Here is a 16349-nt window from a genome sequence, read left to right on the forward strand (position 1 = left end):
GTGTGTATCTAGTCCAAGTATTCTTAATGTACTATATATATTATACTTACATATGTGTATATGTATATATTATTTTTTATATTTACATAAATTCTAACATACTGAATATAACTGCAAACTCACTATTCATTTAGCATTAGGTTTTTTTTGACCACTTTATTAAGATATAATTTACATGCTATAAAATTCACTCATTTTAAGTGTATAATTCAGTGATTATCAGTGTATAGAATTGTATAACCATCACCACAATTCAGTTTTAGAATACTTCTATCACTCCAGAAAGATCCCTAGACCTATTTGTATTCCGAGCTCCTGACAACCACTAATCTACTTACTTTCTGTCTCTATAAACTTAATTTTCTGAACATTTCATGTAAATGGAACTGTGTAATATATAGTCTTTGTGTCGAGCTTCTTTCACTTAACATACTATTTTTGAGGTTCACTCATGATTTAGCCTGTATCAATAGCTTGTTCCTTTTTATTGTTGGCTGGTATTTCATTCTATGGATATATCACATTTTGTTTATCATGGACAAACATGAGTGATGGACATTTGAATTGTTTCCACTTTTGGACTTTTATGAGTAATGCTGCTATAAACATTTGCTTATAAGACTTGGTGTGGACATATGTCTTCAGTTCTCTTGGGTAGATATATAAGACTGGAATTGCTAGGTCAAATATGGCAAATTTATGTTTAACTTTATAAGATACTGCCATACTATTTTCTAAAGTGGCTGAACCATTTACGTTGCCACTAGGAATGTATCAGGGTTGCAGTTTCTGTAAGTCCTTGCCAATCTTTGTGATTGTCATTTTGACTATAGCCATTCTACTGAATGTGAATTGGTATCTCATGTGTAAGTTTAGCAAGAACTCAAAATCAGTTTACAGAAATCCACTGTATTTTTATCTACTAGCAACAAAAAAGGGATATTAAGATTAAGAAAACATTTTTAATAGCATAACTTGTCATGAACTTAGGATAAGTTTAACAAAATATATGCAAGACCTGTGCACTAAAAACTAGAAAACATTGCTGTGAGATATTAATAAGACTTGAATAAATGGAGCCATGTACCATGTTCATGGATCAGAAAACACAATAGTTAAGAGGGTAATTCTCCCCAAATTGATTTGTAGATTCAGTGCATTCTTACTCAAAATCTTAGCACTTTTTTCAGAAATTAAGAAGCTGATTCTAAAATTTATATGTAAATGCAAAGAACCTAAAGTAGTTATAATAATTTTGAAAAAAATAAAAACAAAGTTGGAAGAATTACACTATCTGATTTCAAAACTTACTGTAGACAGTGTGTTTTGGCATACAGGTAAACATATGGAGCAGGGGTCAGCAAACTATGGCCTACAGCCTGTTTTTATACAGCCAGTGAACAAAGAATAGTTTTTGCACTTTAAAAAGGCTGGTTAAAGAAGAATGGGCAGCGGAGATCATATGTGGCCCTTGAAGCCTAAAATATTTACAGTTAAACTAAGTAGAGAATCCAGAAATAGGTGCACACATAATCAGTTGACTTTCAGCAAATGTGCCAAGGTATTTCCATGGGGAAAGATAGTGTATTTTCAACAGATAGTGCCGGATCATTTGGATAGCCAAATGTGTAGAAATGAACCCCAAGCTTTGCTTCACATGATGTAAAAAATTAACTCAAAATGGATCATAGTGATAAATGTTAAAACCTAAAACTATAAAATTTCTGGGAGAAAATGTATGAGAAAATCTTTGTTACTTTACCATAAGGAAAGGTTTGTATTTTTATATTTAAAAATATAAAATTGTATTTTAAATTTAAATTTAAATAGAAAAAACTAATAAACTACATCAAAATTTAAAACTTCTGCTCTTCAAAAAGCATTTGAAAAGGCAAGCCACAAACTGGGAGAAAATAATTATAAAACACCTATTTGACAGTGGACTTAAATACAGAATATATAAAACAATTCTTGTAACCTAATCAGAAGGCAAGCAACCGAACCTGAATTGGGAAGATCAAACAGACACTTTACAAACTAAGACCTACCCGTGAATGACCAGTAAGTTTAGGGAAAGGAAAGATGCTCAGTATCATTAGCCATCAAATTAAAACTATAATTACACACTGCCGTGCACCCAATGGAACAGTTAAAATTTAAAATACTGACAAAACCAAGTACTAGTGAAGTTATGGAACAACAGGAACTCCCATATATTGCTGATGGGATTATAAAATAGTAGTCACCTCAGAAAAGTTAGATTGTTTCTTACAAATTTAAACATTCACTTACCAGTTCTACTTCTAAATATTTACTAAAGTTAAAACATATGCCCTTATAAAGACATAAATGTTCATAACCCAAAACTGGAAACAATCCAGATGTCCATGAGCAGGTAAAATGGGTGAGAAAATTGTGGTGTATCCAAACAATAGATACTGTTCACCACTGAAAAGCAATGAACTGCTAGTCCCACCACAAGCAAAACATGGATGAATCTCAGAGTCATTATGCCAAGTGAAAGAAAGTAGATGCAAAGAGAGCACATACTGTGTGATGCCATTCATACAAAATTTCAGAAAAAGAAAATCTCAGCTGTAGTTACAGGAGGCAGATCAAGATTGAAGGGTAAGGGAGTAACTACAAAGTGGCACAGGAGTTTTAGTGGGTGATGCAAATTCTATCTGTTTGCTATTGGTTTCCAGGTGTTTTTATTTGTCAAACTCTATGAACTGAATGTCTTTTATTACAAGTAAGTTATAACTCAATAAAATTCATTAAAAGCCTATGGTTTATTAATAATGAGTGGTTCACTGTCTTCCCCTGTAATTGGTCTCCTTTCTGCTGCTCTGGCTCTCCTCCAAACCATTCTTCATGTAGCAAGTTATCTTCAGTACATGTGATCCTGTCACTCCTCTACTCAAAACCCTTCAGTGCTTTTCCATTGCATTTAGGCTGATTCCCTAACCTAGCCTACAAGAACCTGCATAATCTAACCCCTCTATACCTGTAACCTCAATGAGATCCACTTTTCTGCTTGTTCACAACACACTTCCCATGCTGACTTCTGTGAGTTTCTCAGTGCACAAGCTCTGAGACTTAGTGCTGTGAACTCTCTCCTTTCACTCTTTTTTTTGAGACAGGGTTCCACTCTTGCACAGACTAGAGTACAGTGGCATCATCATTGCTTACTGCCACCAACTTCTAGACTCAAGCAATCCTCCTGCCTCAGCCTCCTACATAGCTGGGACTACAGGCGTGTACCACCATGCCTGACTAATTTTTTTATTTTTTGTAGAAATGGAGTCTCACTCGCTATGTTACCCAGGCTGGTCTCAAACTCCTGGCTTCAAGCAATCCTTCTGCCTCAGCCTCCCAAAGTGCTAGGATTACAGATGTGAGCCACCGTGCCCAACTTCCCTTCACTCTTTATCCATTAACTTCAGTTGTTCATTTGTCTCAGCTGAAATGTTACTTCTCCTTTGACCCGTGACCATGCAATCCCAGTTAATCTCTATGTTGTAGTCTCTTTACACCCTGTACTTTTCCTTCATAGCACTTAGCACTGTAACTGCCTTTTTATTTGTGTCATTAACATCTGCCTCCCCCATTAGACAAGGATCTGTGAGGGCCAGGTCCACACTGCTTTGCTTACTGCTGTATTGCCAGTTTCTAGACAGTGCCTGGCACAGAAGATACACAGTAAGTGCCTGTTGAATGAAGGTGCAAAGATTTTAAGGAGACAGCATTTATAAAGCACCTTTTAAGTTGGGGAACTCTTTTCATAAACTCTTCCAGTTGACAAGAAATTTACATTAGAATTATATGCTAGCTTCATATTACCATAGTATAAGATATTGAACTCAGAAGTAGCAAAAAGAGATTCTTTTATGATCTAATAAAATTAGAACTTCTAAGGCCTATGACATTCTTGCCAGTTCAGAAAGCTCAATCCTCCCTCCCTCTCTACCCCTTAATTTATGTCCTACTTTGCAAGAATTCTGTTTGAACTAAAAATGTGTGCTTCTTCCCACAAAGTAGGAATCTACATGCTCAAAAATAGTGCATGCTGGCCCTAATCCATTTAATAAGCATAAAATCAGCCAACATATTTTAAAGACATGCATTCTGATATGCACAAGGTTTAGTTACCATGGTTTAATTATATAACATCGGTCCCCCAGCAACATGGTTCAAATTTCAGTAACCATGTTAACCATGAGTAACTGAATAAAGTACCCACTTGGCTGCTAGCTGCAGTGCACAGATGACCACATAGATAACAGATGTGCACCATGAGCAGTGACCAGGCACCTCACTTCTTTCAAGTCTGCTGGTGGCTGGTCACTGCATATGCAGCTCACTGCACAGACAGCAAAGCATGCAGTTGTGTTGCCTCCTTTTCTCCAAGCAATGAACCCACATGCCAGTTTACCAGAATGGATAATTGAAACAGAGAATTGGCCAACCAAGAGGAAGGTGCACAAAGAAACAAAGATGTATGGAATTATAAAAATAGCAGCTGCTTGTGGAATTGTTGACACTGTTGTCACTTGAGAGACTCTAGATATGCAGCTGAGGAATTTGATGAAGGTGAACTTACCAACATAAGTGAGGAAAGTGGTGATGAAAAGGATGAAGACATCCCAGCAGAAGTGATGCTGGTAGAAACTTCACATTAAAGGAGCTCTCAAAAATATTTCATGACATTGAACACACAAAATGTAAATTATTGGAAGCTGATCCAAACTTACAAAGAAGTATGACAGTTTGCCAGGGGATAGGAAAAAGCTGTACAACGAGAAGAAAGCAAGGCCTGTTTAAACTACTCTTCATATGTGTTTTACAAAGAAAGCATTTTAATTCTCAAAGTTTCTAGTGTTTTAAATTACAATGTAGGCTGGGCACGGTGGCTCACGCTTGTAATCCTAGCACTTGGGAGGCCGAGGCGGGTGGATAGTTTGAGCTCAGGAGTTCGAGACCAGCCTGAGCAAGAGCGAGACCCCGTCTCTACTAAAAATAGAAAGAAATTATATGGACAACTAAATATATATAGAAAAAATTAGCCGGGCATGGTGGCGCATGCCTGTAGTCCCAGCTACTCGGGAGGCTGAGGCAGTAGGATCGCTTAAGCCCAGGAGTTTGAGGTTGCTGTGAGCTAGGCTGATGCCACGGCACTCACTCTAGCCTGGGCAACAGAGCGAGACTGTCTCAAAAAAAAAAAAAAAAATTACAATGTAAATATTAGCTTTACTATTTTTTTCTTTTCCCAATACGTGTGTAACAGTTTTAAATGTTTTGACAAAAATTTTTAAAACTCATGGAACAATTGTAATTTTTTCCATTAAGATTTCTTTGCAGTTTCAGCTTATATATTTACAGTCTTGCACTACTGTGCAAAGAGCAAAGAGGGCCTGTGCTTGGTTTTGGGGGTATTTTTTTGTTGTTGTTGTTGTTGGGGTTTTTGTTTTTGTTTTGTTTCTGGTTTTTTTTGTTGTTGTTGTTTTGTTTTTTTTAGCTTACTGTAGCTTTTTTTGCTAATTAACACAATAGAGTATCTCTCTTTCATTTTCTTTGTTTGGTGCCCTGACCAGCTTCCTTTTATTCATAGCTGAGAACAGCTGTTTGAGACCTATTGATAGAAACGGGAAGCTGCTTTGCCCAGGTAAGTCTTTCTGGAAGCTTTCAGAAGCTGGCTACACTCATACCCGTCTTCCTTAAGACTTCTGCTTTAAATAATGGCTTCCAATACCTAACATTCTTTAAATAACTTTTAAGAAACTGATTTATAGATGTATTTCCATCCAGGTGTCTTACTCATGTGTTACAGAAAACCTTAACCAGAAACAAACACTTTGGTTTTCTAAATGAAACACCTATCTTTCTGATTATCTGATCCTCATGTTAGTCATGGTTTTGTTCTTATTATATTTTTCTAGCTTTATTTTCAAAGATTTTCTGTTTGTTTTGCTAATTTTATTATGATACCAGTTATGGAATAAAGTCTTTGATTCTCACCTCTGTAACACCTCTTATTGTTAGACTTCATTTAGTTATGTACAAGCCTAATTATTGATGGTAATCACAATCTCTACTTGGAAGAAGCTAGTCCACCGTTCATGGGTCGCTTCAGAATATCTGTCTTTTAGTCCATATTAACAGCAGCTCTTTGAACAAGTCGTTTTTATTGAGTAGGAAACTAGAACTTTCATAGCTTCTGCTTAGCATTGTACAGAGAACAAGAATAAATATGAGAGTACAGAGATAGAAAATCAAGCATAACTATAGTGCGTGCTTTCTTGATATTCTCTATTTTCAAAGAATGACTGATTTTAGCTCATTATTTTGCTTAGAGAGGTAGGAATTAACAGCATTCATCCTGTTATCAAAATTCTTTATAGTGCCAGACTGTTATACTTTGAAGGAAGCAGAATTGAAGATGGGGAGTTCATTGGGCCTGTGTCTTGGAAAAGCACCAACTTCCTCTCAGGTAAAATAAGTTCACCTGTCAGAATAAAATCAACCTTTCCATAACCAGAACGTCTTAATTTTATAATTAGTACCATAAGCACTCCAGTAATAATATTTTTCTCTAAAAATTTTTTTCCTTAAATGATAAATTTTATTTTAGGAATACATCTTTATGGTTCTCTGTGTTTAAATATAAAATATTATGCCAAACCATATTTATAAGGTTCTTTTTCTGTGAAAATTTTGTTGTTAAGAAGGATCTTTAAAGTTGAGTGCCACCACTTTCAACCATTGTATTGCATAAATTCTGAGATGTACCTTCTTTCCTTCACATTTTAATATCTGTGAGATTAGGTTGTATCTTATAGTCGTGGCATTCTGCAGTTATAGCTATGCTGTTTTTTTTTTCTTTTTTAGTGGTACATAAAATAATGAATCTAACAGTAACATTTTAGATTTAATGAAATAAAGTATATTGATTTTGGACTTAATGACTCTGCAATAATATAATAGTCTCCCGGCAGCTTCCCTTTCCCCTTGACTTTATCAGTGTTCATTTTCAATATTGTCAGGTTACCTTGCCAGAAGCCCTGCCTAGTTAATCAACTTATTTCAGTATAAAATTCATAATGATATTCTTATTGTTAATACCCTGTATCAGAGTAATCTGGACTCATATCAGGTTTCCCATGATTTGTGGATTCACTTAATTAGTTTTCCAACTACTTCGCTTTTAATTTGCTTTCCCGTGAACTCTAGCAAATAATAGTGCAAGAAGCTGATAGGAAGGAAAACATGACAAGTGATGTTGAGTTAGAAGAAGCAGGGCTATAAGGAACTGAATTGACAAGAGATTAAATTTACATTTTTCCTTTGGGGTCTCAGGAATTATACGGAATCCCTAGGCAGAATAAAATCATAATCAAGTGGCTCAGAGAAAAAACACAATTAATTTTAACTGTATATTAATTGAAAATTGCTTTAGGGAGTGATTGAGACAGAGATGGAGATCAGAGAAGAAATAGTGTATGTGAGAGAGATTTATTAGTAAAAAACGACGATGAAGCATTTTACATTTGGAGGTAGACAAAATTATTGTTTCAGCTGTAAAATTAAATTACTCAACATGGTCTTATTTTTACATATTTTGAGATTTTTATTAAAGTTTCATGGATCCTTGGCTTTACTTTTACTTTCTTGAAAGTAAATAATACATTTATTGAATTTTTAAATTCAGATTAAATTGCATTCATACTTCTGTCTTGATCTTAGCTGTTCCTGTTTTTTGCAATGGGGAGTGATGTTCAACCTGGTACTGAGATGGAGATCACAGTAGAAGAAACAGTATCTGTGAGAGATGTGAGTAATTTTACTTTTAGGGGCTGTGGGTATTTGGTATGGGGAGCAGTGGTATCCTATGGTAGGATTTGGAGCTCTAAGGCTAGGGTTTATATAATATACTTCAAAGAATTATGTGTACCCACTAAAGGAATAGTTTTGGAAGCTTGAAGAATGGTGAACCAACTGGAATTTTTAAGTAAGATTACTATTTTTTAATTTTCTGATTATCAATATTTATTATAGAAATTTGGAATATGCAGAAATGAATTAAAAAATGAAATCATCCCTCATCCCACCAATATTAACATTTTGGCATATTTTTGTAGTATTTACTTTATATATAAACACATGTATGAATGTTTCTATATATAAGTGTGTATGATAATATAAATGCATAATTATGTTGCTATTATTGAAAACTAGGAGCTTCAGTATTGGAAAACAGAGAGACAGGTAAAATCAGTGTGGTTAAATAAAAACCTGTACTCAAGAATTAGAAGAGTCTGAAGGAGCTGCATATATATATATACATGTGTGTGTGTGTATATATATATATATATATATTTTTTTTTTTTTTTTGAGACAGAGTCTCGCTTTGTTGCCTGGGTTAGAGTGACTGCTGTGGCATCAGCCTAGCTCACAGCAACCTCAAACTCCTGGGCTTAAGCGATCCTACTGCCTCAGCCTCCCGAGTAGCTGGGACTACAGGCATGCGCCACCATGCCTGGCTAATTTTTTTTTTCTATATAGATTTTTAGCTGTCCAAATCATTTCTTTCTATTTTTTGGTAGAGACAGGGTCTCACTCTTGCTCAGGCTGGTCTCGAACTCCTGACCACGAGGGATCCACCCGCCTTGGCCTCCCAGAGTGCTAGGATTACGGGCGTGAGCCACCGCGCCCGGCCAGCTGCATATATTTTTTCTTTAAAAAAATTTTTTTTCTAGCTTGGTCTCCTGATATAGCTTAGAAACAGTAACCAACCTGGTAGCAGCAAGCACCCCTAGCACCTAAATTATGGTTGCTAAATACCTTTTTTTTTTTTACTAAAAGGAACCAGGGCATCTTGGAATAGTGGCTGGTTTTATATCTGGGTCAGGAAATATATAAGATAAGGCCGGAACATTTTGTCATCATAAAAAGCAGTGAAGCTACTAACAAAGACTACTGGAATCATCAAAGAAACTGAGGAGCCCACTAGTCAAATGAGATAATTTGAACATCGGTGAGAATAATAATTACAATTAATTAAAACACATACATAAAATCTATGAGTTCATAATGATCCTAAAAGAAAATATTTATTGGTTACCTATAGCTGATGCTAGGAACCATAAATGGAAAAAATCAAGCATTTATTCTGTTTTTCCTTTGCATGAGAAGTTTTTCCTTATAGACATATTCCAGCTAATAAATGAATAAGGAATTCTAGAACATCACAATTTTTCAACTCCTAATACACCTTTTTTTTTTTTGAGACAGAGTCTCGTTCTGTTGCCCTGGCTAGAGTGCCGTGGTGTCATCCTGGCTCACAGCAACCTCAAACTCCTGGGCTCAAGCAATCCTTCTGTCTCAGCCTCCCGAGTAGCTGGGACTACAGGCATGCGCCACCATGCCCGGCTAATTTTTTCTATATATATTTTTAGTTGTTTTCTTTCTGTTTTTAGTAGAAATGGGGGGGTCTCAATCTTGCTCAGACTGGTCTTGAACTCCTGACCTTGAGCGATCCTCCCACCTCATCCTCCCAGAGTGCTAGGATTATAGGTGTGAGTTACCACGCCTGGCCTCAACTCCTAATAAATTAATGGACCTAGGCAATGATCCTCAAAAGACTGCTAACAACCCAAAAAAAGAACAACACTCAGACATGATAGAAGCTCAGAACAATATGCATGCCATTCTTGAAAAAAGCAAAAAATTGGACCTGAGTCTGATTAAGCTCTAGGTCTAACTACCAATTTATAAGAAATTCAGGAGACATAAGAACGTGTAAAATGCACCACAGGTCTGCAGTCTGCAAAATCCAGATTGGAAAACTCTTCTTCAACAGATAAATCACAGGTGCCAGGGGCAACCTATATGTCGAAAGAGTCTTAAGAGAAATATTAATAGCAACCAATTGCAATGTGTGAACTTTATTTGGACCTTAATTCAAGCCAAAAGAACTTTAGTAATAATTTAAGAGAATGTATAGAAATTTGAATATTAATTGGATATTTGTTGATATTAAGGAATTCCTAATTTTTTTAGATGTCAATCATTTTAGGGTTTTTTTTTTCCAAAGAATCCTTTTATAGATGCATACTAAATATTTACAAATGAAATGATATATCTGCCATTTGCTTCAAAAGAATCTGGGGCAAGGGCAGGGGAGTGAGTGGGACTATTGACAAATAAGACTGGCCACCGCAATACAGGTTGAGCTTCCCTAATCTGAAAATCTAAAATCCAAAATTTGTCGCTTTATTTTTATTTAAAAAATTTTTTTTGATTGAGACATTGTAATTGTATACATTTATGAGGTACAATTTGGTATTTTGGTACGTATATATGTTCTGTAATGATCAAATCAGGATATTTAGCATACCCATCACCTCATGCATTTAACATTCCTTTTGGGTGAGAATATTCAAAAGCCTTTCTTCTAGCTAGGCTGTAACAGTTAACCGTCATCACCCTACCAATGCAATAGAACACCAGAACTAGTCCTCCTATGTAATTATCACTTTGTACTCATCGACTAACCTCTCCTCATCCACCCCTCCTGGCTCCCTTCTGCCGTCTCCAGTAACTGCTATCCTAAATATCAACTCTCTTTTTTTGGTTGAAGATTCCACATATGAGAGAGATCATGTGGTATTTCTGTAGTCTTTCTGTATCTGGCTTACTTCACTTAACTTGATGTCCTCCAGGTTCATTCATTCATGTTGTCACAGGATTTTATTCTTTTTTATGGCTGAACACTACTCTGTTGTGTATATATACCACATTTTCTTTACCCGCTCAGTTGTTGTCTGACACTTAGGTTGATTCCATATCTTGGCTATTGTAAATAATGCTTCAGTAAACATGGAAGTGCAGACATCTCTTGGACATACTGATTTCCTTTGGAAATATACTCAGTAGTGGGAGTGCTGGATCATATGGTAGTTCTAGTTTTAATTTTTTGAGGAACCTCCATACTGCTTTCCATCATGGCTGTACTAATTTACGATCCCACCCACAGTGTGTGGTAAGTGTTCCCTTTTCACCACAACCTTGCCAAGCTTGTTTCCTTTTGTCTTTTTGATAATGCCATTCTAACTGAGTAAAGTGGTATGTCATTGAGTTTTTGATTTGCATTTCCCTAATGATTAGTGATGTTGAGCGTTTTTTTTCGTGTACCTGAGAGCCATTTGTATATCTTCTTTTGAGAAATGTCTAGTAAGGTTTTTTGCCCATTTTTTAATTGTGTTGTTTATTTTTTTGCTGTTAAGTTCCTTATAGATTCTGGATATTAACCCTTTGTCAGATATATAGTTTACAAATTATTTTTTCCCATTTTGTAGGTTGTGTCTTCACTCTGTTAGTTGTTTCCTTTGTTGTGCAAAAGTTTTTTAGTCTGATGTAATCTCATTTGTCTATATTTGCTTTTGTTGCCTGTACTTTTGAGGTCTTATTTTAAAAATTCTTGCCCAGCCCAATGTCATAAAGTACTTCCCCTATGTTTTCTTCTAGTAGTTTCATTGTTTCAGGTCTTACATGTAAGTCTTCAATCCATTTTGAGTTGATTTTTGTATATAGTGGAAATTAGGGTGAAACCACCCTTCAATAACGGGATACAAGGTGAGAACTGTGGTAAGGGCCCACCTAAAAATAATGATAATAATTAGTAACTGTCCCCCTGTAATTGCCACTCCAGAGCCATGCAGCTAGTGGCCATAAAGATTCTTAACTTCTCCCCATAGCTGGTGTCAATAAAGGTTCTTAACTTTCTCTGTGGTTAATATCACCTTTTCAAAACCTAAAGATAGATTTTAAGATATATTCCAGGCCCCATATTCCAGTGGATCAACTGGCCCACCCAGACCACCGGCCCATACCAAGAAATTGACTTAACTAGAATTGCAACCCCAGGGACTAGAGCAACACAAGAAGATGATTTCTATATCCTATAATTTTGCCCCAATTAACAAACCTAACTGCCTAATCCCTTGCCTATCAAAGTACCCTCAAAAACCCTGTCTTCGGCCAGGCGCGGTGGCTCACACCTGTAATCCTAGCACTCTGGGAGGCCAAGGCGGGTGGATAGTTTGAGCTCAGGAGTTCAAGAGCAGCCTGAGCAAGAGCGAGACCCCGTCTCTACTAAAAATAGAAAGAAATTATCTGGCCAACTAAAATATATATATATATATAAAAAAAAAAATTAGCCAGGCATGGTGGTGCATGCCTGTAGTCCCAGCTACTCGGAGGCTGAGGCAGTAGGATTGCTTAAGCCCAGGAGTGTGAGGTTGCTGTGAGCTAGGCTGATGCCATGGCCCTCATTCTAGCCAGGGCGACAAAGCAACACTCTGTCTCAAAAAAAAAAAAAAAAAAAAAAAAAAAACCCTGTCTTCCAAATTCTCAGGGAGACAGATTTGAGAAATTTCTCCCATCTCCCTGCTTAGCGCTATGCAGAATAAAGACACTTTCTCTGCCATAAAACCTGCTGACTCCGCGTATTGGCTTCTTGGGCAGCAGTCAAATGAACCTGGCTAAGTGGTAACAAGGGGGTCTAATCTCATTCTTCTGCATGTGGATATGTAATTTTCCTAGCACCATTTGTTGAAGAGACTTAGCTTTTCCCCAGTGTGTATTCTTGGTACATTCCTTGAAAATCAGTTGATTGTAAGTACGTGAATTTATTTCTGGGCTCTCTATTCTGTTGCATTGGTCTGTATGTCTGTTTTTATGCCAGGGCCTTGCTGTTTTAGTTACTGTAGCTTTGTAGTATATTTTGAAGTCTCAGGTAGCATGAAACCTCCAGCTTTATTCTTTTTGCTTAGGATTGCCTTGGCTATTTGAAGTCTTTTGTGGTTCCATACGAATTTTGAATTGTTTTTTCTATTTCTGTGAAAAATGTCCTTGGTATTTTGATGTGGATTGCATTAAATTTGTAGATAGCTTTGGATAGTACAGCTGTTTTAACAATATTAATTTTTTCAATCCATGAACATAGGTTATATCTTTTCATTATTTGTGTCCTCTTCAATTTCTTTCATCAGTGTATAGTTTTCAGTGTAGATCCTTCACCTCTTTGGTTAAGTTTATTCCTAGGTATCTTATGTCTTTGGTAGCTATTTTAAATGGAATTGTTTTCTTGATTTCTTTTTCAGATAGTTCATTGTTAGCACATAGAAATGCTACTGATTTTTGTATGTTGATTTTTTTGTCCTGCAACTTTACTGAGTTTTATTAGTCTTAACAGGTTTTTGGTGACATCTTTAGAGTTTTCTATATATAAGATCATACCGTCTGCAAACCAGGACAATTTGACTTCTTCCTTTCCAGGATGGATACCTTTTATTTCGTTCTCTTGCTAATTGCTCTGGCTAACACTACCAGTACTATTAATATGTTGAATAGGAACAGCAGAAGTGGTGAACTTGTCTTGTTCTTGATCTCAGAGGAAAAACTTTCAGCTATTGACCTGTAGTTTTCTTTTTTTGTTGTGTTCATGTGTGGTTTTAGAACCAAGGTAATGCTGCCCTCATAAAATGAGTTTGGAAGTACTCCCTCTTCTTCAGTTTTCTGGAATAGTGTGAGGAGAATTGGTATTACATCTTCTTTAAATGTTTGGTAGAATCCAGGATTGAAGCTTCAGGTCCTGAACATTTCTTTGATGGAAGAATTTTTATCACTGATTCGATTTTCTTACTCGTTATTGTTCTGTTCAGATTTTCTGTTTCTTTATAATTTAATCTTGGTAGGTTGTATGCGTCCAGGAATTTACCCATTTCTTCTGTTTTTTAATGTGTAGGCATATAGTTCATAATAACCTCCTGTGATCCTTTATATTTCTTTGGTATGAGCTGTAATGTCTGCTTTTTCATCTCTGAGTTTATTTACTTGAGTCTTCTCTCTTTTTTTCTACTCTAAAGGTTTGTCGATTTTGTTCATCTTTTAAAAAAACTAACTTTGTTGATGTTCTGAATTGCTCTTTTAGCCCCTGTTTTGTTTATTTCTGCTGTGAGCTTTATTATTTCCTTCCTTCTACCACTTTTGGATTTGGTTTGTTCTTGTTTTTCTAGTTCCTGGAGGCACATGGTTAGGTTGTTTATTGGAAATCTTTCTTCATTTTTGATGTGGCATTTACTGTTCTGAACGTCCCTCTTAGAACTGCTTTTTCTGTATCCCATAGGTTTTGGTATGATATGTTTCCATTCTTCTAGTCCCAAGAAATTTTTAAATTTCCCTTTTAATTTCTTCATTGACCCTGTTGGTTATTTAGGATTAGGTTGTTTAATTTCCATATATTTGTATGTTTTTTTGAAGTTTTTCTCATTGTTGATTTCTAGTTTTATACTGATGTGGTCAGAGAATATATTGGGTATGATCTCTGTCTTAAATTTGTTAAGACTGGTTTTGTGGCCTCACGTATGATCTATTCTGGAGGATGTTGCCTGTGCAGTTGGTAAGAATGTGTATCCTGCACCTATTGGATGGAGTGTGCTCCATTTGATCTGTGGTGCAGTTAAATCCAATGTTTCTTTGTTTGTTTTCTATCTCAGTGATCTGTCCATTATTGAAAGTGGGGTGTTAAAGTACCCTCCATTATTGTATTGCAGTCATTCTCTCCCTTTAGATCTAATAATATTTGCTCTATATATTTGGGTGCTCTGGTATTGGTTACATATATATTTATAATTGTTATATACTCTTGTTTAATCGATCCCATTATCATTATATAATGACCTTCTTTGTCTCTTTTTATAATTTTTAACTTAAAGTCTATTTTATCTCATATAAATATGGCTACTTTTGGTTTCCATTTGCATGGAATATTTTTTTCATCCTTTCAGTCTGTCTGTCTTTAATGGTGAGATGATTCTCTTTTAGGCAACATATAGTTGGGTCTTTTTTTTTTATCCATTCAGCCACTCTATATCTTTTTATTGGCAAATTTAACCCATTTACATTCAAGGTTATTACTGATAGGAAAAGACTTACTCCTACCATTTTGTTTGTTGTTGTCTGGTTGTTTTGTAGATCCTTTGTTCATTTCTTCCTCTCTTGTTGTTTACTCCTGTGGTTTGGTGGCCTTCTGTGGTGGTAAGCTTTGTTTTCTTTCTTTTTCTTGTTTGTGTATCTGTTGTAATTTCTTTCTCTGTGGTTACCGTGGGAATAACATAAACAGTTTTGTGGTTATAATAGACTATTTTAAGCTTAACTTTTGTTATAATAGACTATTTAATAGCTTAACTTTTGTCACATAAAAACACTAAACTTTTTTCCCTCTCCCCCACAATTTACATTTTTGTTGCCTTAATTTACATCTTTATCTGTTGTGTGTTACTTAGCTACTAATTGTAGCTATTGTTGTTTTTGACTGTTTTGACTTTAAACCTTCCTACTAGAGGATTGATAGAATACTCCAGTGCTGTAATGGTGCTATGTAAATCTAAGTATGATTATGAATTTATTTATACTGGTGAGTTTTATGCTTTTATGTGTTTTTATGATAGTAATTATCATCCTTTTGTTTCCAGTTGTAGCACTCCCTTAAGCATTTCTTGTAAGGCTGGTCTAGTGGTGATAAATTCCTTTAGCTTTTTCTTGTCTGGGAAGGTCTTCATTTCTCCTTCATTTCTGAAAGACAGCTTTGCTGGCTATGGTATTCTTGGCCAACAGTTTTTGTTTGTTTTTCTTTCAGCACTTTGACTGTATCATCCCATTCTCTCCTGGCCTACAAAGTTGCTGCTAAGAAATCTGCTAATAGTCTCTATTGGAGATTCCCTTCTATGTGACTTGACATTTTTCTCTTGTAGCTTTTAGAATTCTTTGTCCTTGTCTTTTGATTATAGAATGCCTCAAAGAAGATCTTTTTGAGTTGAATCTAGTTGGGCACCTTTGAGCTTCCTAGATCTGGATGTCCACATCATTCCCAAGACTTGAGAAACTTTCAGCTGTTATTTCAATAAATAGGTTTTCTTTGTCCATTTATTCTCCCTCCTCCACTACTATAATGTGAAATTTGTTCATTTAATAGTGTCCCATAGGTTCTGTAGGCTTTCTTAATTTCTTCTTATTGTTATTTCTTTTTATTCCTCTGACTGGGTTATTTCAAAAGACCTTTCCTCAAGTTCAGAAAGTCTTTCTTCTCCTTGATCTAGTCTGTTGTTGAAGCTCTCAATTGTGTTTTTTATTTCATGCATTAAATTATTCCACTCCAGGATTTCTGTTCGGTTCTTTTTTATGGTATTGATCTCTTTGTTGAATTTCTCATTCAGATCATGAATTGTTTTTCTGATTTTGGTAAATTATTTGTATGTATTTTCTTGTCTCACTGAGTTTCCTTAAGA

General features: G+C 35.6%; 1 protein-coding gene across 6 annotated transcripts in view; it reads left to right on the forward strand.

Annotated features, from left to right (window-relative positions):
• Positions 1-16349, forward strand: part of USP40 (ubiquitin specific peptidase 40) — an 83495-nt gene that overhangs the window by 41192 nt on the left and 25954 nt on the right. For all 6 annotated transcript variants that reach the window (XR_006736934.1, XM_045559590.1, XM_045559592.1 and 3 more), the window contains 3 exons: positions 5612-5665; positions 6402-6490; positions 7744-7830. Coding sequence is in view for 5 of the 6 variants with exons in the window: in XM_045559590.1 (XP_045415546.1) it covers positions 5612-5665; positions 6402-6490; positions 7744-7830 (230 nt within the window). In the remaining variant the exon portion in view is untranslated. The remainder of the gene's footprint in view (positions 1-5611; positions 5666-6401; positions 6491-7743; positions 7831-16349) is intronic.

The sequence above is a fragment of the Lemur catta genome, chromosome 8 (assembly GCF_020740605.2).
Source record: "Lemur catta isolate mLemCat1 chromosome 8, mLemCat1.pri, whole genome shotgun sequence".
NCBI lineage: Eukaryota > Metazoa > Chordata > Mammalia > Primates > Lemuridae > Lemur > Lemur catta.